Raw genomic sequence first — 23435 nt, forward strand, 5'->3', positions numbered from 1 at the left:
GAAAAGGGAATCAAATTTATTTATTACATTTTAAAGCAATTATTTCAACAAAATTAATCAAATTCAACAAAATTAAAAAAATAGAAGGTAAAAACTTTTAATTACTTTAGAAGCACATATTTTCATGGGGATAAAAGCTTATTGATTTGTCCTCTAAACAGGTTTCCCTGGCATTAAATTTCTTTGTTTTGGAAGCAACCCTATTCCTATTAAAATTTTGTGTGGGATTGAATTTTGTTGATAATTGTTAATAACAAAATAAGCGAAGTTTAATCCCCAAGAAATATTTTTGCTTTAATGTATAACTCCAGAACCCCTGTCTCAGGTGCTATGAATTCCACAATTTTGGAAGAAAAACTCTTCATCATCATAACCATGCATTTAGTAAATGTTGTCATTTAACTGCTTTCTACGAAAGCCTATTAGGATCAAACTACGGTAAAAAAAATTTAAAAGGCGTTATGACGCCTTTTCAAAAGGCGTTATAACGCGAAAAAAGGCGTAATAACGCAAATAAAGGCGTAATTACACCTTTCCAAAAGGCGTTATTACGCCTTTCCAAAAGGCGTTATTATGCCTTTCCAAAAGGCGTTATTACGTCTTTTAAAATGGCGTTATTACGCCTTTTAAAAAGGCATTATTACGCCTCTTTTTTTTCAATACATGACTTACTTAGCCCACCCTGGGGACTGATTATAATTAGATTTCTAGGAAAAAAGATTTTTAAATGTGTAAAATATTTTCAGTGTTAAACCAACTTAGTCCTTCTCTGATGCCAGACGCTTCTACCAAGGTGTATGGATTTCAGAAATTTTGTTGAAGGCTAATTGCTCATTATACCTATGCAAATACTTTGCCTGTTTTTTACCTAGAGGAAAGAAAAATATTTCAAATTTGACATGAATTCTTAATATGTGGCTAGCAAAGCCCAAAGCTGGTTCTGCCTATATCCTGGATTTTCAAAAGTAGAGTGTTGACTTCTCTTTATATGCATGCAAAATGCAAACAACTGTCTGCGAGATGTACAGGAATATAGAAAATACTATAATTTATAATATAATTTATAATATTAAAACTATAATCTAAATATTGCATAAATAAAGATGGCTTTGGTTCAATCTTTCATATATTTACTATATTAAAATAACGCCTTTTCATTTTTGGATACAACTCCTTTTCAAACATGCCGGTAGTACGAATGTGAGTGAGTGGGGGGGGGGGGGGGGGGGGAGGGGGGGGTCCCCACTCCACTTTTTGGGAGAATAGTCTTGCCCCCCCCACTTTAAAAGCACGGGTCTGTCAAAGACATAATAATGGCCCTTCAAAATGCATAAAAACGCCTTTTTGAAAGGCGTATTAATGCCTTTTGAAAAGGCGTAATAAGCCTTTTGGAAAGGCGTAATAACGCCTTTATGAAAGGCGTAATAACGCCTTTTGGAAAGGCATAATAACGCCTTTTGGAAAGGCATAATAACGCCTTTAGGAAAGGCATAATAATGCCTTTTGGAAAGGCGTAATAACGCCTTTTGGAAAGGCGTAATAACGCCTTTTATAAAGGCGTTATAACGCCTTTTAGAAAGGCGTAATAATGCCTTTTGGAAAGGCGTAATAACGCCTTTTTTCGTGTTATAACGCCTTTTGGAAAGGCATAATTACGCCTTTATTTGCATTATTACGCCTTTTTCCGCGCTATAACAAATTTTCAAAACGAGTTATTACTCCTTTTTTCGCGTTATAACACCTTTTGAAAAGGCGTTATAACGCCTTTTTAATTTTTTTTACCGTAGTTTGATCCTAATAGGCTTTCGTAGCTTTCAATGCATAACTTACCACGTATATTCTGTGCATTTGTTAATCAACATAGATTTTCAATTAAAAAGGTGTAATTAATTGTGGTTCTAATGATGGCTACAATGCAGAATGTTGTTTAAGTATCTGATATATAACACATGATTCATGATTTTAAAATTGAAATAAAATTTATATAGGGTTTGGTTAAAATTAAACAGAATATTGTCAGTCTTCCTTATTTATTTGTGAATATGAATAGACCTTACTTGAGGAAATAACCTACATGCATATATATATATATATATATATATATATATATATATATATATATATATATATATATATATATGCCCATAGCCCCCCCCCCCCTTTGCAAAGATAGACATAATATGTTGTAACTCACAGGGATTAAATGAGCAAAAGTGTTTACTTAATCATGAAAGAAAGTTTTACTTGTTAAAACTTACATTTTTAAATAGGTTAGAAAGTAAACTAGTCGTGGGATACAAATAATATATTGATTGGTTAGAATTCCCTGCATTATTCTATTGGCTGTTTCATCAACCTCCAATGCAGGCAGTAACCATGGAAATCTGCAAAAAAGTAAATTTTTTTGTAAGAATTGGTTAATGTTGGGCGGTAACAAACAAGTACTTTTAAATTAGGACTTACAAAATCATTTAAAATTTTCTCCAAAGACAGGCCATTAACATCCAGTAATTTATTTACATATCATCTAATCATTAATTAATTAATCAGAACACTAAATATATAATTCCATTTCAAAGTAAATGCCAAGAAACTTAGAAAACTGAAAATATTTACTAAACTTCATATTAACTGACACTAGGAAAAATATTTTAATTACCCTTTTGTAAGCTTTAACTGAATGGCTCCGACAACGATAAAAAAAAAACAAGAGGCCCAAGGGTTTTAATCATCACCTGAGTATGTTACAACACTGTAAAGGATCCATAGAAGAATAAAACAAAATTAACTGATAGACGAAGCAATATTGCCCAAGAATTTCAAAAATCTGGTAAAAATACCTTTGTGTATTGTAATGTGCAAGACCGAGTGATCTCCTTGAAATCGTACTTGGTTTTCCCAAGTCTTACAGGGATGATAACGAATGCAAAATATACAATAGACACTTGCCATTTATCAGGTATTCAAAATATACCATAAATGTTAACTCTACCGCTTTAGGTGAAAGTCTACCACTTTTTTACTCCATCTCTTGCCTACCACTTTTATTCGTAAATCTACCGCTTTTCTACAAAATCCATTTTTGGTTCCCTTGGGTAGCCATTTTTGAAGCCACTCATCATAAAATCTCATTAGATACCTTGACAAGGTGATGCCTCTAGGCTACACAAGCAACTTAGCAGCTTGCCACTTGGTACCAACACTTGCCTCTTGGTTATACAAAAAAAACTTGACTTAGTATACAACATGGCTATTTGCTACTTGTCAGTAACTACATCATGTCCCCTAGTCACCCTGGCTCTCTCTTCACTTTTTCACTTTGATAAAGTATAAATCACTTTTTTGGAGTTTCCTGCCAACTAAACAATAAAATGTCAATTGTCCAACAAGACACTACACATACTAAGTACAAATGGCCCTTTTGTTACATAAATAATCTTTATTTCAATCTTTTATACTGCTTTCCACGCAAGGATCCAACTCTGAGCATGCTTTGCTCGTTTAAACCAAACATTAATTTTTGTTTTGTTTCTATATATATAATTATATATATAACATTCTTTCTTGTATTCATTCCACCAAATAACCTATTAATTAAATTATATACAAGGATTTTCTGATTTAACACAATTTAGCAAAGGGGAATAACTCTCATTTGCTTCACTTATTACAAATTTTGTACTCTGTTTGCCTCCTAGATACCCTGGAGCAGAGAAAAGGCACATTTTGTATATTTATATTTATATTATTGCATTTAGTCTGATTGCTTAATACTCAGGGGAATAGGAGAACATTTTCAAAGCGTTAATGCATTTTCACTATATTATCATCAGAGCCCCATCCTAACACCAGAACCCCTGACCCAGGGGCATGAAATTCACAATTTTGGAAGAGGAACCCTTCCTCATCATAACTATGTTCTTAGTTCATTGCCTTAATATCCAGGAGCAGAGGAGAAGATTTTCAGAGAATTAATTCATTTTTACTATAAAATCATTACAGCCCCACCCTAAAACCAGAACCCCTGACCCAGGGGCCATGAAATTCACAATTTTGGAGGAGGCACCCCTCCTCCTTATAACTATATACTTAGTTTATCGTCTTAATACCCAGGAGCAGAGGAGAAGATTTTCTATAAATTAATGAATTTTTACTATATAATCATTAGAGCCCTGCTCTAACACCAGAATCCCTGACTTGGTTGCCATGAAATTCACAATTTTGGAAGAGGTACCCTTCCTCATCATAACTATGCATTTAGTTTGTTTGCTCAATAGCCAGGAGCAGAGAAGAAGGTTTTTTTAAAGAAATAATGCATTTTCACTATATATTCAACAGAGCCCTGCCCTAGCACCAGAACCCCTGACCCAGGGGCCATTATTTTCATAATTTTGGTAGAGGGCACAATTCTTATTACAATCATGCCACCTGTTTGACTGCCTGATATCCAACAGTAAAGAAGGAGATTTTTAAAGATTGCATTAATTTTGATGGGGGGTAAGGGTCATTAATTTAATAATTTTTTACTTCCGTTCACGCATAGATGCTATATATGCCAAATTTGGTTGAAATTGGTTAAGTGGTTCCAGAGAAGAAGCTGAAAATGTTCAAATGTTAACACACATTGCACGACGCACAAAGACGAATGAAAACGGGTAGCAATTAATAGCTAGGTCATCTGAGTGACTCAGGTAACCTAAAAATATTGAAATGATTTTTCCAGTTATAACAACTGATTTTCCTTCTGTTTTCCTACCTCATTTCACATCCAGCAAACATGCCAGTTTTAATGTAAGATGAGCACACAAGAGTGGTATGAACTCCTGTATAACCTGAGAAGATGATCTCATAATTCAGCACCTCTGTAAATCCTACCACGCCAAACTTTGACGCACTGTAGTCTGTAAGTTTGTTCAACCCTGAAAATGATACAGCTCAATTATGGTCATAATTTAAATAACAAGAGGTCTCTGAAGAGACAGTAGCCCTACTTGTTTGTACTTATCATAGTGGAAGTGAAAAGTTTTTTCCTCTTTTTAAATTTCCAGAATTGTATATTCTGATGATTTCTAAGATTGTGCAAATGTTAAATGAAATCAAACTTCATCGATTGTTTCTTTCTGAGTAGACTGTATTAGATGGAAGTACTGCATAATGTACAATTTCACCATCTACCTACCCACTTTACTCTGTAGAGAAGTGGACAGGTATACATATTTTACATGTAGGCCATACCTGTCCATTTCTCTGAAGAGAATACCTACCCACCAATCCCGTGGAGCTGGATATGTTAACAATATGTCCATGATTGTTTTTCAGCATTGATGGAAGAAAACATTTCACAGTCTAGAAAGTATGAAATGAAACAAATTTTGTAAGAATGACATCACAATAACTTCTTCAGATATTTGAAATACATACTTAGGCCACACCAATTTGTAAAATAGTTCTTCGGATTTTCAAAAATAAAAAGTGAGGCGAGCGAGCAAATTAATTTTACAAATATTATTTTTCATTTCGGGTTTCAAAATTATGAGGCGAGCGAATATAATTAATATAGGTGGCAAAATTTTCTAAGTTCTCCTCTTTTTCCTATTATTTTTTCTGGGAGAGAAAACGTTTTCTATGCACTCATAAGATGTGAAAACGCGCCTTTCTTTTGTTTCTCGTAACATTGCAATTTAGACGTAGTTTCATTTCTACAAATTTTCTGTTTAATTCTTTGCAAATTGTTAAGGTCATGTCAGGTTTCAAAATCACAATTGCATCGCTTCTTGAATTTTCTTTAATTTTTATTGAACAAATATGGTCAATATTTACTTAACCTTGTGTATATTTTTCATATGTTGATGATATTCTCTTTATTGTTTCATCAAACAAAGCTTCAAACGTCTCCTATGCTTCCATTTCTATTGCTGTGTATGGAACTACTTTGTACCTATTGTTTTTAACTATAGTACACAGGGATGTGCAATAAAAAAAAATCAAGTAAGTCAATCAAAGTTACTAGCCCCAAGTAAAAAGTTACTAGCCCAAATAGAGGGGCAAAAATTAAAATAAATACTAACGCCATTTTCACAGTATTTGTGCTAATTGTGTTGCACTTGGACCAAAAAATAAAAAGTCAAACAGCACATTATTGACATGTTTTCTAGAAAGTACAATACCTATGCAAATGAGTCCCAAATTTTTTTTATATAAGCATTCTTAAGAAAAAAGTTATGCGAAGTCAAATTTTGGGCGAGACCTTGTGTTGCGGACACTACATTACACCTGTTATGTCTAAAATAAAATATGAAAGATATTTATATATTCCAAACTTCTTGCGCGTTTTGATTATGTGCCTAATTGCAGTGAAATAAAAGAAAAATCTCGTGGTTCTCTTTGAAAACAAAAATTTTACTCACATTAATGACTTGCTAATTTTTTTGCCTAATTTATCTCCCTTCCTTAAGTTTATCTACCTTTACAATCACACATAAGACCTATATAATTATCATGTGAAAATTAAATTGAATACTTCTGAATTTCAAATACATTTGTCATAACACCCTGGATATCTTCGTTTGTATCTTGTCTAGCTTTGAAAATGCATAGCATTTTTATTGCGGACACTACAAGTAACCATAAGAATAATCTTTTGTCATTTTTATAAAAATAATTGTTGATAAATGTTCATTTCTAGGCTGAATTATATACCACAGGATCAACTCTTGAAAACGTATCATATAAAAAGATGCAGAATGTGGTTTACTGAGATGAAAATAACCACATAACAAGGACCATTAATTATTTCTTGATGTATAATTGTTCTGCAGTTTTAAAAAATGTCTATGATTTTACTTATTTTAATACAATTAAAAAAGTTATAACAAATAGTTTTATAGATAAATTCAATGAATTAAAGAATTTACTGAGGCATCCATAATTTTTTTTTCAGTATTGAAATTGTTGCGGACACTACTAGGGGTGAAACGATACACCTCCTTCACGGTTCGATACGTATTGTATAATTTTGTCTCGGTTCGGTTTTTTTTTTTCGATACGATACATTTTGATAGAAAGAAACAAATTCAACATGGTTTTATGCTTTCTTTTTCTAAATCTAGTCACATATTTTACGAATTTTATTTGCAAATTGACTAGAAGAAATTGATCAAAATTATTTGACTGTCAAAAATTATTTTACAAGCTATCAGTCATCAAAAATTTACGTTTTCTCTACTTATTTATACTGAGTAACGTGTTTTACTTTATGCCAAACCCGACTGAATAACGATTCCTACCGAAAAATGAACCGACCCAAAAAATAGAGATTTTGCACCGTGTATCAAACCGAGAAAAAATACCACGGTGAACCGTTTCACTCCTAGACACTACAATATATTGAAATATTGCTATATGACACCATATTTGGTTTTAATGGAGTAAACTGAAAATTTTAATCTCTAACTAGTTCTATATGTACAGTAAATGGTGTTATATTATAGGAAAATAAAAAAGGCTAGTCGAAAATGGCTTTCCGGCCTGGAAAATAAAACCCATATATATACCAATAAGATTGAAGTGTTATCTTGTACAAAAATCACCATTTGTTATCATAATCCAGTTAACTAATTGTATTATCAAAGGAGCAAAATATCAGAGAAATGTTTTACATTTCAAAAATATTTAATGAAATAAAAAAGTGAAAATAATAAATGAATGTGGTATATAGTTATTACTGTAGTGTCCGCAACACAACTGTATTAATTAGAACTACTCTTATTAATTAACAATTAACATCTTGATATATTCTTTAGTTTCCACTTATTCAGTTTTAAATACCACATGAAAATTAACTTTCAATATATAACATAAGACTGACAATTGAAAGATTTTGAATATTATGTATAAACAAGTCGTTATAGGTGTTATTCAAAGTATGAAGTTATAGTTCCACTAAGTTTTGTAACCTTACATATTTGTATTGAATATTTGGACAATTATAGTGATGATCAATTGAAATCATGTTACATTTCTTTGAAGAAACTGTGAATTTAAAAAGCTGTTGCGGACTCTACAGCGTTGCGGACTCTACAAAACACAATATATTTGCCAGAATTCCAAGCTACACTGAGCTAAAGTCTGATATTTTTTGGTAGATGGATTAGTAGCTGTACTGGCCTCTTACATGTAAAATAAAAGAAATATAATTCATAATGCATTGAATAAGCACATGTTGCGGACACTACAGAATTTTGGGACATTTTTATGCCAGTAAGAAGAAAGTGTGTCATTTTCTAAAGTTTCGAAGAATCCACTCAAACTTTTCTTTATTGTTTCATTTATCATTTAACTCTAATTTTAAAATGAATCTAAAGTAAGAGTAATGCATTAACATATATTTTTTTAAACTGCAAGTTCAAACAGTAGAATTATATTAAATTTCATAACGTATCTGGATTTTCACACATTTAAACATTATTTCACTAATATTTTGTTGATTTACACACAGTAAATTGCATATAAAAGAGGGATAATTTCACAATGATTTGACATCTATGACTAAGAGTTTCTATTGTAAATCTCCTGAAACAAAAACTGGAAAACAAAGCCATTTTTCAGCTGCAACAGCATAACGCAAAATATACCCCATATTTTAGGTAGTAAATCTTTGATATTTTTATTGTCTAGAACATGGGAGTGTTATATATCATTTAACTTGTTAGGGGTACCATTTTGTCATAATTTGGTCATAATTGTTAAGGGTTTAATCATATATTTTGATGCAGAGTGCATTATAACATAAGTGAGTATGAAAAAACACAAATACTGTGAAAATGGCGTAATTAATGTTGAGAAGAAATTAATTGCTGAAAAAGTCAGGGTACTGAGGTCATTCTTCTTAAAATTAAAGTTAAAAGTTCTCACTATCAATATAAATCATGTATAAATTATTATGAAAGAAAATTAAAATGAATTTAAATAAATTATCTTTCCTTTTTCTGATCATTGCACTAGCTCATTTAGAATGAAATTAAATTCATTTTGTTTTCATCTTAAATCATTAAATACACTAGAAATATATTTTATGTAAGTCACAAAACACTTATTTTTCAGTTGATTGAGTGATCGTAAATAATTTAATGAGATATCTGTATGTATTTACCATAAATGGAGGAAGAGAGGAAATTCGGATTAGGAAAAAACGATCGTCTTTGGAAGTAAATAGTCAGATAGAACTGTAAAACAAATAAGATTATGGAGATTTATTGACAGTCGGAGCATGTTGTCTGGAAAATTTTAACTGGTTGGGAATTTTATAGCAAAAAAATGAGTGAAAATACCGATTGTGCTTGTCATATTTATTGCGTGTGTAGTTTAATTTTTCACTAGCCCGACGGGCTTCCTCCTTGCAGAAAACCACTAGCCCGACCCGCAAAAATGGTAGCCCTGGGCGTCGGGAGATGCTAATTGCTCACCCCTGGTACATACGAACAGTTACACAGGCATCGTGCAAAACTTCACATTCTAAATCCCGCGCTTCTGTCAAACAAGTTTCCAAGTCTTTTGTGCGTTTTGTGTAAAAAGTCGAAAAAAAATTGTATACGGATATTTTTGGACGCGCGCGCGGATTTTTTTTTTTTTTATAATATTATAATTTTGATTTGTTGTAAATAGAAGCGGCGAATCCGACGAACTATATTAGAAATTGGTATGGCCTTAGTTTAACATGTAATATTTAAGAAATAATTCCCACATCAAAGGAATTGTTGCAGGAGAATATAGTTATACTCTGATCATTAAGAGATTTTGTTGGAAAATAAAAACCAAGCCTCACAAGGCTGAGGGGTATATTCTCCATCAGTTCTGACAACAAGGAAATTAGGCCAAGCTTAAAACAATACTTTGTTTGCAGTTGCCGATCTGTAATTTTTAGAGTGGGTAGGTAGGTAGGATTTAAAAATAGATTTTAGTTTTCAGTTTTTTGTTGGATACCAAATCATAGGGATTTTCATATAGTTACTAAAGTAAATAAGCTCCGTTTATTTTAAGCTACTAATTGATAAAGAAAGAAATAAAAGATGGTACAGTTTCAATATCCTGAAAACTTGAATGTTACTCTAAAAAAAAATTAGAGAGGTTAAAGGCAGAGATTTTAAGCACTGCCTTCAAAAATACCCTGGTCTGTGTACCCTTGTCAATCAAGTGCATTAAGGTACATCATTGGGTGCTAGAACTTGATTGACATTTACTTACTAGTCCCTGTGTATACCCTGTACACATTGTTTGGCACTCGTGGTGACTTTTGGTCCTTTGATATTAAACCACACATGGTATAAACAATAGAGAAGCTGTATTACTATAGAATTTTTAGCTTGAAAACATATTTACATATACACACACCTTTAGTATTTGAAATAATTATGATATTCATTATAATAATATATATCAAAATTAGGTACATGTATAACTTTTTTTCAAAGCTCAACAAATACTTTAAATAATAATATTTTTTTTTAATGGGTGGGGATGCTTTGACACACATTCAATTAAAAATTAATAAAAATTATTGCATGAGATTAAACTTTATTTAAAACTTTTTATTTCTAATCTAAAATCATTTCAAAATCCCAACACAGGTAAAGTTTGACTTCTTGTGTATTCTACTGTATATATTAAATCACTTCCTGTGTATAGGGATTGGGAGACAAACGACCACAGGTAGACTGCTAGCCCTCAGGGCATTCACACCTGTACAAAATAAGCCCCTCCCTCACCTGGAATTTACCACCCGGTAAAAAATCTCTGCCTTTAAGCAGATGGGAAATCCCCTAATTAACTGCGATTTACGTCATCAGTTTTGCATAGCACGTTATTCTACAAGTTGTACACAACGTGTAGATTCATATGTACACGTAGGAAAGAACGCGTGGCTTCTTCACAAACTATAGAATATATATTTTTCAGACGGTGTTTGTTGTGATGTTGAGAGTTTATTACGTACATCTATGTATCTTCTTTAATCAAAGTCATAAAATCATTTGATCCCAATGGATTAAGTGACTTAATTGTTGAAATGATGTTTTACACATACCGCTACACGTACAGATTGTTAAACAGAACACAATGGTAGTTACATGTACTTGTAAAAACACTTCTAGGTTTACACGTACCCACAGACGCACACGGTCAAATGCTTATAACCTCTCTATTATCTCAAGAAATGGCTAAAAAAAATTGGGTCGGGTGCATTTTAAGTGGGTGGGTAGGGAACTGCAAACAAACAATTTTTTTAATTTTAGGCCTTATTTCTATTCTGCTACAGTGAATATTTAAACTTCTATATTGAGAAATGTAGAAGCTAGACTTGGACATAATTAGAAGTGTCCTATGATGTTATAATACAGGGTGATCCAAAATCTGATACTATTTTGACTTTCAATAACTTTGTCAATAATCATTCTACATATTTCTCTTACAACATATGTTAAAATTTCAAATATTTTAATAAAGAGTTTTATAATATTTGAAAGAATTATCATCGTTTGAAATGGTATCAGATATTTTGGATCACCTTTTACTAACTCCTTGATCAAATGTATATCAAGCAAACATTAGAGTTTTAATCCAAATCCAAAATATTTTTTTCCCCACCAATTTGTGTCACAGTCAGAAGATAACCTCTATCATATTCCTAATGAACACAGTCAAAATTAGAGGAAACCGATTTAAATTTATTGATTTGTTGATGATCGACATTTGTGATATATTGGAGAATAATGTGACCCTTTGATCTTTGAGATAACTGTAGTAGAATAGGCAATACAGTAGCTTACACATATTTATTAAAATTCTTTAGATTCATCAAACAATATCAATACTACATTGTTTGTTGATACATGTATGTATTGCATAACAAATGGACTTTGATTAGCACTCTGGTAGGGAGACTATTCTAAGTAATTCAAGTCAAATATTTTAGGTTTTGCTAAAGGATTAGGAAATGTATTTCACACATTAGAATGTGTAAATGTGTGGTAACTGAAAAGTATTAATTTCTGTACATAGTTTTCCTAACAGTTTGAATAATTGATTTAAGGAATAACTGTCTAATTTTTTGGATTCATGATGTGATCAATCGAGTGGCTTGCGTGATAATTTGCATAAACGCCGAAGGCGTTTATGCATAAAATTATCACGCAGGCCAATCGATTGATCATCATCATGAATCCAAAAAATCTGACAGTTATTCCTTATATTTACATGCTCCTGACTCTGCAAATTCCCGTGCTAATAGCCCCGCTTCTGTCTCTATTTGTCCCACCCCGCACATGATTTTTTTTAACCGCGCCTATCGATGAACCAGTAGATTTATGTAGAAATAAAGTATTTTTACAATTTGTAATTTAATCTCAGACAAAGACATTGGGAATGTAAATATATCTATATCAATGCATGGTTTCTTGATTGAAAGGTTTTTTATGTTGGATCATATAATTATTGATTCTAAATGCTTTGTCTGGAAATTCTGGCAAATTCATATCAAACAAGCCATTGTATGATTATATATCATCTTAACCTTTTGACTATTAAACGTCCAGGACTGCTACATGCATCTTCTAGTCTTTTGAATAAGTGAGCATTAGGACTTAATAGAGCTTGCATGTATACTGATGAAAAAGTTTCCTACTTTAATAAATCAGTACTGAAAACAATTTACTTAAGCAGTAATCACATAATAGCACTTTTCATGCTGCGCTTCTTGTCTGCTTATTCAAAATAAGGCAGATAAATAAATAAATCAAATACTGTACATGTATACAGAAGCTTGGCTCCAAATGTCCTAATTTTTATCAATTACTCATTATAATCAATTTAAAAGGAAGACTGCTGCTGCGATAATAAATTTTAAATTTATTATTAGTACTTATGTTTACAGTAAATAAATATGATGTCATTCATAGTGCACCCTCATCACACAATTTCATGTGTGGACTGTTTAGGTGAAAGACATTAGAAATTATCAGGTCCGAGTAGAGTTGTCACCCGAGGGCACTCATGTTTACGCCCTCAAGTGACAATCCTACTTAGACCTGATACCTTCTAACCAGTCCACAATAGTTTTATTATCTTGAAGAATCCAAAGGATGACTGCACTTAAGGACATGCAGAATTTGCGACAAAATAAACTTTCAAAACAAGCATTTTTCTTTTCATTACAAGAATGGTCAACATCCAATCTACAACTTTATGTAATTACGTTTAATAAAAGTGTGTATTTACGAAGTTCGAATCTGTTTTCAAAGGCAGGGGTCATCACAATTTCTTGAATCTCTGTTCGATAATGAGGACGCCCACTTTTTTGCTGACTTTATACATAGTCAGCGCATGTTTGTCTATTGTTCTACGTTTAACAGTAGTTGTATATTTGCATAAATAATAATGTGTCAAAAGCAGATTAATAGACAAACATGCGCTCATGGTTAAAAAGAGAAAAAACTGCTTCTTCTTACATTCGCGCTCTCTGTTGTAACCAAAGATTGTGACATGTTGAATATTATAATTCACCACGTGATTTCTTACCTCAGGTTACTTTGTGAATACTAAATTCCGTCATGTGACTTATAAGGTAGCATGTTTTGTGCTGACTAGGACACTGTGTTTGAAAACGTAAAGTCATCTGGCATTGATATAAAATCTGCTTTAATTACATTGACGTGCTCATATTGTTAATTTCGTTTTGAAACCTTTGTCAGAAGAGTATTTGTGTCATAGAGAATGGAGAAGCAGATTGTAAAGAGTGATCACGTTTGCTATTCCAAACATGTCATTGTTATTTATCAAGTCTAATTTTAGACCCATTCTTACAATGTTAGCTCCACCTCTCATGTATATCTAATGTTCAATCAAGGGCAGGTAAGTGTAAATTCACTATATTTGGAAAGCAGTAAGGACAAAAAACATTAAATCATTTTATTGTATCACAGTCTAAAATCATTTTAAGATTTAAATGTAGTTCCAAATTGACAGTATTCCTTCATAAACATACAAAAGTGAGACAAGGTTTAGATATAAAAGCAACAGAAGCAACCGAAAAAGACCCAAAAACAGGCGTTAAGTGCAGTCATCCTTTAATAAAATAGAGTAGAAAATATCAGTCAAACCTCTTGTGGTCTCCTACCCTTTGCTCTGATTCAATACATTCAAATAATTATGTCAACAGACATCTTTGATGTCACCATTAGAATTTGTTTATCGATCCTGCATATATGTATCAATTATATAAATGAGATAATTTATTTTCATCTAAGGGGAGACAACACAGTTGTCACCCAGCATGCTCGCTTGCACTATTTCATTTTCATCTGAAGGGAGACAACTGTGAGGAAAACATCACAAATTGTCTCCCTGCATGTGACATACTCTTAACCAATCAGATAGGCTGTATAATTCTGAAGGATAATAATTTGTTTTGCGACCCTATTACTCAGGTAAGTTCCACTAATACTGTTTTGTTTCATCAATTAAGCCCGGCACTGATATTATATAAATAGTGCACGTTTTTGAGGGTAACAGTTGAAATTGACACCCCAAGGAAAACCATTGTCAACCGACGCGTCAGCGGAGGTTGACAATGGTTTTCCGAGGGGTGTCAATTTCAACTGTTACCCTCAAAAACGTGCACTATTTATTTTATTATACTGAATGTCTTATTGATTTCGGATGTCATTAAAAAATTCGGAGATCGTCGTTAACTTCACGGTTAGAAAGCTTTCAAACTCCCCGCTTCTATTTTTCTCAATAGGAAAGCTTCGTAAAAAGATTTACCAACCTCTTTATTATTTGTTTGCTACTCAAAAGTCCTTTATCACCTAAAGTTTGCACTCGCAAGGATGTTTCGTCTGTCGTTTGTCTTTTTCAAGTAAGCTACATCGGACGCAAGCTTTTATTGACGTCGTTTATTCGGCTTCTTTCAAACGTACAACCGACGTTTTGAGAATTCTACGGTGAACCGTACGCGCATGATTTGAACGCATGTGATATTTTCGTAATGTTACCCGTTGTCAAGTGTGTTGCTAACGCTGAGGGTAATACATGTATTACGGATTGTTAAATGTCTCTAAACCAATCAGATTTTAGTATTTAACATGAAAGTATAATAATGTTAAATACTTACCCAGAAATGTGCTAAGAGGTTGATATCAAATGTTCTCCTGATTAGCATATCAGGTGTATCTATCAACTTTTTCCCTGTTACCACTCCTGCATTGTTGATTAAAATGGTAACATCTCCAACATCATTCTTCACTCTTTCAGCAGTCTTTATTATTTGGTTTTTGTCTCTGAAAATGTACAGAGTGATATATGCATGAAAGATTGCAACAAGAGGCTCATGGGCCACAACACTCACCTGAGTCACTTTGGCCCTGTGTTCTACAGAAAATTTTAAAAGACTTTTCTCCTCTATTTCCTGTGTAGAATGTTGAACCCATGTTGTGCCTTCCCTAGCTCCAAGAAATGGGTACGATTTCACCAATGTTGAACCCACACTACATGAGAATGCTGAATATCATCAATATGACTATTAAATGTGGCCTTGCTATGCTAGAGAAGAGCATTTTTAAAGCTTTTTTCCTTATGTAAACATAATTTGTAAAAATTTGAACCTCAGATTTTGCCTAAAACTTACAGAACGGTCCTCAACTGGAACAAACTTGAATCCACATGAACTGGGAATATGCAAGTTTAGAGATTATCTCCCTTGGTGCTCTCTTTCGTTACAGAGGGGAGTTTTGTTTCCACATAAACCGGCAGTTGGGACAGTTATTCATATTAGATACTGGTATGTTACATCATCGATATGCCTGTTTATCATAAATGATTGTTGGGATAAACTCATCAACTGGAAAATTACCAAATTTAAGTGAAGGCATCAATTTTTTTCTACCAAAAAACTCAGAATAAAAAGAAAATATCAGTGGATAATATTTATCAGATGAGGGAAGAGATAAGGATCACTAATAAATACATATGCCTCTGATCATTGCACGTCAGCATTCTGAATGACACACCGACTGTTTCCCTTTTTATAATTTAAAGGAGGCCACTAACTTTTACAATCAAGGAAGCGTCTTTTTCAAAAAGTCTGTGACGGTTCTTTTGTTTTCAAGTATCCTAATTAAAAGTAGATTTTGTAAAACATGTATAGTAGACTCATTAAAGCAATATGAGCTGCATGTTTGAGAATTTTATTTTGCTGTTAAAATGATTTGTATATAATTTAAACCTTTTTGATCAATTAGACAGAAATAAAGTATCAAATTGTTACAGAATAAAGGATTCTGTACAATCAAATATATAGTATTATATAAGAAATCAATATATTGTACAGGAAGACAATAATGTAATTTTGCTTCAATCAGAGCTTATAAATAGTTCTTCCATCCCAAATATGAACAACAGAAGTTTATAAACATTCTTTTTTCTGTCATTGAAATAGTTAATTACAATTTTGCAACAAAAATTTCTGACATCAAAGTTGCAGCTCATATTGCTTTAATGCTATCAAAATAATCACTGCTATTATATTATAACATCATAACAGGGTTTTTCTTAGGCCTGGGCCTTTCTATTTGGGAAAAATAGTGACATTTGGTTGAAATGGGAAAAATATCATATTTAATGTTTTTGGAGCATGCCCTTTAGATTTGTTTTTTTAGAAAACCATTCCTGATATACGTTACTGAGTTTGGACATTTTTAAAACATATTTATGTGTTTCAATTCTCTTCTGGGAATTTTCTTTTATGAAATTGGGAAAAAACACATACTTTTTACTATTGGAAATGGGGCAGAATACATTGCTCCCTACAACCCCTAAAAAAAACTTCTGTATTAATACATTATAATCTTTCTATAACATTAAATGAATTTCATAAGCCCCAGCCATCGTTCATTTATTTATATATGTTTGTGTGCATCAACAATCTGTCCCACTTCCATGCTGATGTGAGTACTTTTTGCGCCTCTACTGTTGGAGAGCTATCATCTCAAAACTTGCGTATTGGGATGCTTGCTTATTAAAATGTCACGAATAATGACCAAGCTGTACTTGAGAAGATTTTTTTATTATACATCTATATTTAAGGAATGAATTTAATAGCTACCCAATTTATATGGTATAAAGTGGGTTGGGGCAGTTTACACTTTATAAACCACGAAGCGGTTTATAAAAAAGCGTAAACTTTCCAACCCACTTTATACAGTATAAATTGGGTAGCTATTAATTTCATTCCTTATAATTTAATTTTCATTCAAAAAGATTATTGCCCTTAAAAATGACTTCAAATTGTACAAAATTTAAATGTAACATCATGCGGATCGATACGTTTTTGACGCAAGTCATTGTGTTGTAGGCAACCCAATTTATACAATATAAAGTAAATTTTTTATCCAATCAAATGGCATGTTACAATGAGAATTAAATTATTCCCATATAAAAATAAAATCCCCTATTTTGACCCCACCATCACCCCTGGGGCCATCATTTGAACAAACTTGAATCTGTAATACTTGAGGCTGCTTGCAAATTACCTTAATGTGACTATAATCATGAACTTGCATGCTGTTGTTGAAAAATAAGGGGGCATTGCCCTACATTTGGAAAAAAATTATATCCCCTTCATCTAAGAATTTATATTTACATAAAATAATTATATAATTATGTGTATTAAATAGTTTATGATTCATAATATGAATCATAAACTTAAACTATAGTTTACAATTGAAAAGCCTAGTCTATCAAATGTCTAGCTCATTTATGTGCATTTGGCATGTCGTATTAATCATGTAATTGACTGTTTACAATCATTCTGATTCAGGAATCAGTCAGTGCTGTTCTCCATTGAATTCTCATGTGCAAATTCTCAGCTTACTTATTCTATATGTGCCAAGGCTGACATAAGCTCCGATCACAACCCTTAATTAGTTTGCAATAGGATTGTCTATATCCTTAAGGACCCTCGATATGCACCAATGAGAAATTTTTTTAGACACGTACTGCATGAGAAAAGTGAATCATATTTTAAAAGATGTATTTTACATGAGTTTATCTATTTGTTCAAGCCAAAAATTTTCAAAAGCGACACCTTTGACATATTATAATTTTTGGACTTTTTGTAAAACAACAAATTTAAAAGTGCCCATAAAATGACCTAAAGGAAAAATTAAAAATGTTGATGACAGGTACCTGTACGACCTGCAGAGCAGACCGACACTTTGGAATCACTTTACCTGGCATCCGTCTGTCTGTCTTCCATCCTCTTTCTGTCTGTCTGTTAAACCCTATATTTGAGAACTGACACTCTAAGAGGTATGGATTTGATTAATTTTGCAAATATATTGCTCGGCACTTTGGCTTTTGTAAAATACCATGGTTACTGACATCCAGACCCTTAAGCTAGACCTTTGACCTACTTTTCAGATTAGATCCTTGTGCCAATATATAGCTTATTTTTGACATTTAAGAGGTAAGTCTACGCTATTTGGCATGTGCACTGTTTGCCATAAAACTTTATGAACAAGAGGCCCAAGGGCCTTAATGGTCACCTGAGTATAAAACAACAATCCATAGAGGATCCATAGAGTATAAATTGAAAGCTGCAAAAACAAACCCAGGTTACACAATATATATTAATTTTTTTATCCAATCAAATGATGCGTTACAACCAAAATTGAATTATATTAAAATGACTTATCATGGTTTTGTTGTTTTTGAGAAGACTTTTAAATGATCTTTCCTATATATTCCTAACTAAAACTTTGATCACCTGTTGTGCTCCCTCCCTACCCCATGGGGTCAAGATTTGAACAAATATGAATTAACATTACTCAAAGATGCTTCCATATAAATAAGACAAATGGCTTTGCTATTCTTGAGAAGAAGATTGTTAAAGATTTTTCATATGTATTCATGTGTAAATCTTTGATCGTCCATTGTGGCCCCACTCTATCCCCAGAGTCATGATTTGAACAAACTTGAATCTATACTATATCTGAGGAAATAATTATGAATTATTATAACATGCTTCCATGTAAATATAACCAATCATGGCTTTGTTGTTTTTGAGAAAAGAATTTTTTAAAGATTTTTCCTGTGTATTCCAATGTAAAATTTTCATTGTCAATTGTGGCCCCACCCTACCCCCGGGGATCACGATTTAAACAAACTTGAATCTACACTACCTGAAGATGTTTCCACATAAGTTTCATCTTTCTTGGTCCAGTGGTTCTGGAGGAGAAGTTTTTTCCAATGTATTCCCATTTAAAATTTTGATCATTCATTATGGCCCCACCCTTCCCCAGGGGGTCATGATTTGAACAAATTTGAATCTACACTACCTGAGGATTTTTGCACACAAGTTTCATCTTTCTTGGCCCAGTGGTTCTGGAGAAGAAGATTTTTCCTATGTATTCCTGTGTAAAATTTTGATCGTCCATTACAGCCCCACCCTACCCCCAGGGGTAATGATTTGAACAAACTTGAATCTACACTATCTGAGGATTTTTCCACGTAAGTTTCATCTTTCTTGGCCCAGTGGTTCTTGAGAAGAAGATTTTTAAAAGATGCCATTAATTTTTCACTAATTCTTAAATATCTCCCCTTGGATAAAGGATTGGCCCTTCATTTGAACAAAATTGAATCACCATTACCCAAAGATACTTTGTGACATCAGTCATTCTACAAAAACATGCCCAATTAAGAATTTTTTATGTCTCTTACAAATTTACCCTTGTAATAGCTTAACTACAATTTTAAGGTCGATTTCAACTCTAAGAGTTAACATACACGTTTTTTTTTAAAATATTTACCGATATATATGCATTTAAAGTTTTGATATGAACACAATATCATGTTAAAAAATGTATTTCACTGCAAATCTTAATGTCACTTAATTCATTTACAATTTTCTAGATGAAATTTTCAGCCGTATAAAAGAAAACAAACCACTTCTCGCAAAGAAATGCATGGATCTTCTTTCATAAGAAATCATAGCATGTCACTGAAAATCAATTAACTTCCGTAACGATTTTGTTTTAAATTAAATGCACAAAATGCTGATTTTAAAAAAAAATGAAAGTTATCTGAAAGTGACCATGGAACCTTATATCATCGATTCTACTTGCGACTCTAGTCCCTTTAGACCATTACATTTTTGACAAACAAAATGAATTAGACAAAAACAGTTGTCTCTCTTAAAAAATTAACTTCTATTATGGTAATTCAGGAATGTTTTTGCATTAAAAGGTATAAACATTTTTATTATTTTGGGAGAGAAATGATTCATACTGTTGTTTAACATCTTAAAACAAACTTTAACTTTAACTGTTGCCAAGAATTTCAACTTTTATTGCTGGAAATTAACCTCGGTAATGATAAACTTCCGTAACGATATTTTTACCAAAATTTTAACTTGATATCAGATTCATGCCAGACTTCAAAAATCATACTTCAGCGTTCTATGCTGAACATCAGAAAATGAAAAATTGCTCAAATTCAGCTTTATTTAAAAAAATAATAAGACTTGTTCAAGCATTAATTAACTTCAATAACATTACCTTAAAATCAATGGTAAATTAAAATTTATGTAAAAAGTTTACTATACCATATTTGTGGACAATTCTTTTTTTTTCAAGTTCACTGATATGTCCTTTAGAGAATTATGATGATCAATTTTCTATTTGAAACAATAATGTTTTTCATGTTTTATATCCTGAATTGGTCCCTGTAGAATGACTGACAAACTAAAATTTAAATACTTTGAAAATACATCAGTATTGGATTGTTGTGGACTAAAAATTGCATTAGACATATTGAAATCTATTTTTGGAGGATGGCTGGATTAAACAAGTATTAATATAACAAAAAATAATTATTTCTAATAATTTCTGTTTCATTATTCATTTAGCAATTGACACATATGCATTCCATGGAACTAACTATATAGTTTCTGAATCACAGACATTTTTGTAATACTGTGTATCAGACTAAGAAACTTGGTAATCTTAATCAAAGAAATATGATATGTAGATCATGACATGACAATGTCTTAATGAAATACACTAATCAAAATCAAAAGATCTGATTTTAAAAAAAATCCATCTAAATTTTGAAATGGAAGTGTCTTTGTTAAACATCATAAATCAATATTTACATTCTACCTGTATTTTGCTTATAAAGTGTGTGGTAAGCTATAACATTCAAAACACTTGGGAAGTTTTGACAGGGATTGAAGGTCAAAAGGTTAAGGTATGACTTTTATTTTGATGTCACAAATGTTGAATGCCGCCCAGAAATGTAAATATAAGCAATGAATCATTATTTTTTGAGAGATGCAGATTCATTTAAACAATAAAATGCTTTCTTCTGTTCTTTGGTAGTTAGTACAGAAGTTAATGTTGCAGCTGTTGCAGAAAAAATGCAACAGCTGCAACATTAATTCCCTTACTAACAAAGAAAGACATTTTGTTTACATTCATATCTATACAACTGTACAAATAATCATTTAAAGAAGAGATAAGTACTGTGGATGAAATATTGTATTAGGATATGTACATCATAATGTACGTATCATTGATGGAAGAGCCTCTACTCAAGAAATCTGTAGAGGTGACATACTTAGCGGTGTTTACTGACTGATAAACAACAATGGTTTTCTTAAGAAATAAAGGAGACAAGTTGCTGTCCTTTAAAAAAGGACTGCAATACGTGGACCATATGCATGTGTTTCGAAACGAAATTCGAAGAAAATTTCTAGATTTATTGAGTTTACAAAGGTGTAATTAAGTTTAATCTTTTTTTTTTCGAATTTTCATCGTTATTTAAGTCTGCTTAATTAGGCTGTAATGATAAGAAAAATCATGACCTTGAAATGATACGAAAATGAAATGTTTATCTAAGTATCTATCACAATTGTAATTTAGCCCTAAAAATTAACAACAGCATACATGTGACAGAACTGGAAAATCACAACTGGAGATTTGAAATTTTTCAGCTGGAGTTTGGGTCTCAAAGCTGGAGATTTTTTATCGACATTTTTTCAAATCGCGAAAGACCATCCAACCCCCAAAATTCAGGAAAAAATACCTTCTCCCAGTTTATTACTTTACAAATTTTATTTTATAAAGTTGTTGTCTAGTTTTAAGAAAAATATGATAAAGTTTTTATTCAAATGAAGTGAAATTGAGTATTCAAAATGAAATCAATTCATTTCTTAGTAAATTAATTAAGAGTTAACAGTATCATTAAAATATTGGATAAAATTTTATTTTTGATTTAGTATTGATATATCAACTAGTAAGTGAAGTAAAACATAGTTAGGTTTTATGTAACAAATTCTATGTCAGTAATTTGTTTTTAAATAGAATATGTACAGATGAAAATTAAAAAGTGCCCTCTAAAAAAATAAACAAATTAGAGTCAGGTATATTTTAGCAACACCCTGTAGTGTGATCTATTTTAAACTAGAGTGTGACCTACATTATAACTGTATCTTTTAATGACCAAAGCAGCATTAGAAGATGGCAACTGGGTATTTTAGCAACTAATTACAATGTTTTGCATTCAGTAATAAACATCAATGGTCTTTTATCAAGTTGATATATCACTAACTTTTACAACATAATCGACCTCATGTTGATTCCTACGAAGCCTACCGCTGTGAAAATTTATTGCACTGGAGTTGTTATCTCAATTTCTTTTCATTCTGAGCAATTATATGAAACACGATCCAAAAAATATTGCAAATAATATTTAATTTGAAGAATTTTAAAACACGGAAGATTTAAAAATTAATCGGGAGGGGCGGAAGGGGGGTGAAATATCGGGAGATTTTGTCTCCCGCCGGAAGAATCACATGTATGCAACAGAATTAAAAGAGGCTTAAGCGTGCAGGTATTGTAATCTCCATTGGCGTATCCAGGGAGGGGGGGGTTCGGGTGTTGGAACCCCCTTTATTTTTGCAGAAAGAGGAAGAGAGAGAGAATTTTATTCTGCAATATATATTTTTTTTACATCTAGTATTTTCAATAAAATATTAAGTACTTCAATCTCTGCCCTTTCTGCTCTCTAGATAGAGTTTTGCTTATTGCTTCCTCCGTGTACCTTCACAATTACTGGTCCCGGGCCTCGACCGCCAACATGTAACATGAAATACTTTGATATCATCGGAAGATTCCAGCGAACGAACGTACAGCTATTCCATTTTTGGGCCATCTTCAAAAGTAACTAATTCTAATAAGTATGCATAAAAAGTCATGAAAGGGAGTATCCATAAGAGAATATTATCCTTTACAAAAATTTTGATATTTCTTATGCAAAATTTGTACATGACAATTAATTGTCATGTACAAATTTTGCCTAAGAAATATCAAAATTTTTGTAAAGGACAA

General features: G+C 32.1%; 1 protein-coding gene across 1 annotated transcript in view; it reads right to left on the reverse strand.

Moving 5' to 3' along the window:
* The window catches only part of LOC133191246 (epidermal retinol dehydrogenase 2-like), a 34234-nt gene that overhangs the window by 4359 nt on the left and 6440 nt on the right, over nt 1-23435 (reverse strand). Inside the window, exons 2-5 of the mRNA XM_061327000.1 lie at nt 15164-15329; nt 5265-5346; nt 4757-4919; nt 2259-2384 (exon numbers count right to left, since the gene is read on the reverse strand). Coding sequence (XP_061182984.1) covers nt 2259-2384; nt 4757-4919; nt 5265-5346; nt 15164-15329 — 537 coding nt within the window. The remainder of the gene's footprint in view (nt 1-2258; nt 2385-4756; nt 4920-5264; nt 5347-15163; nt 15330-23435) is intronic.

This window comes from Saccostrea echinata, unplaced genomic scaffold, assembly GCF_033153115.1.
Source record: "Saccostrea echinata isolate AGI-Se365-2 ecotype Australia unplaced genomic scaffold, CSIRO_AGI_Sech_v1 ptg000023l, whole genome shotgun sequence".
NCBI lineage: Eukaryota > Metazoa > Mollusca > Bivalvia > Ostreida > Ostreidae > Saccostrea > Saccostrea echinata.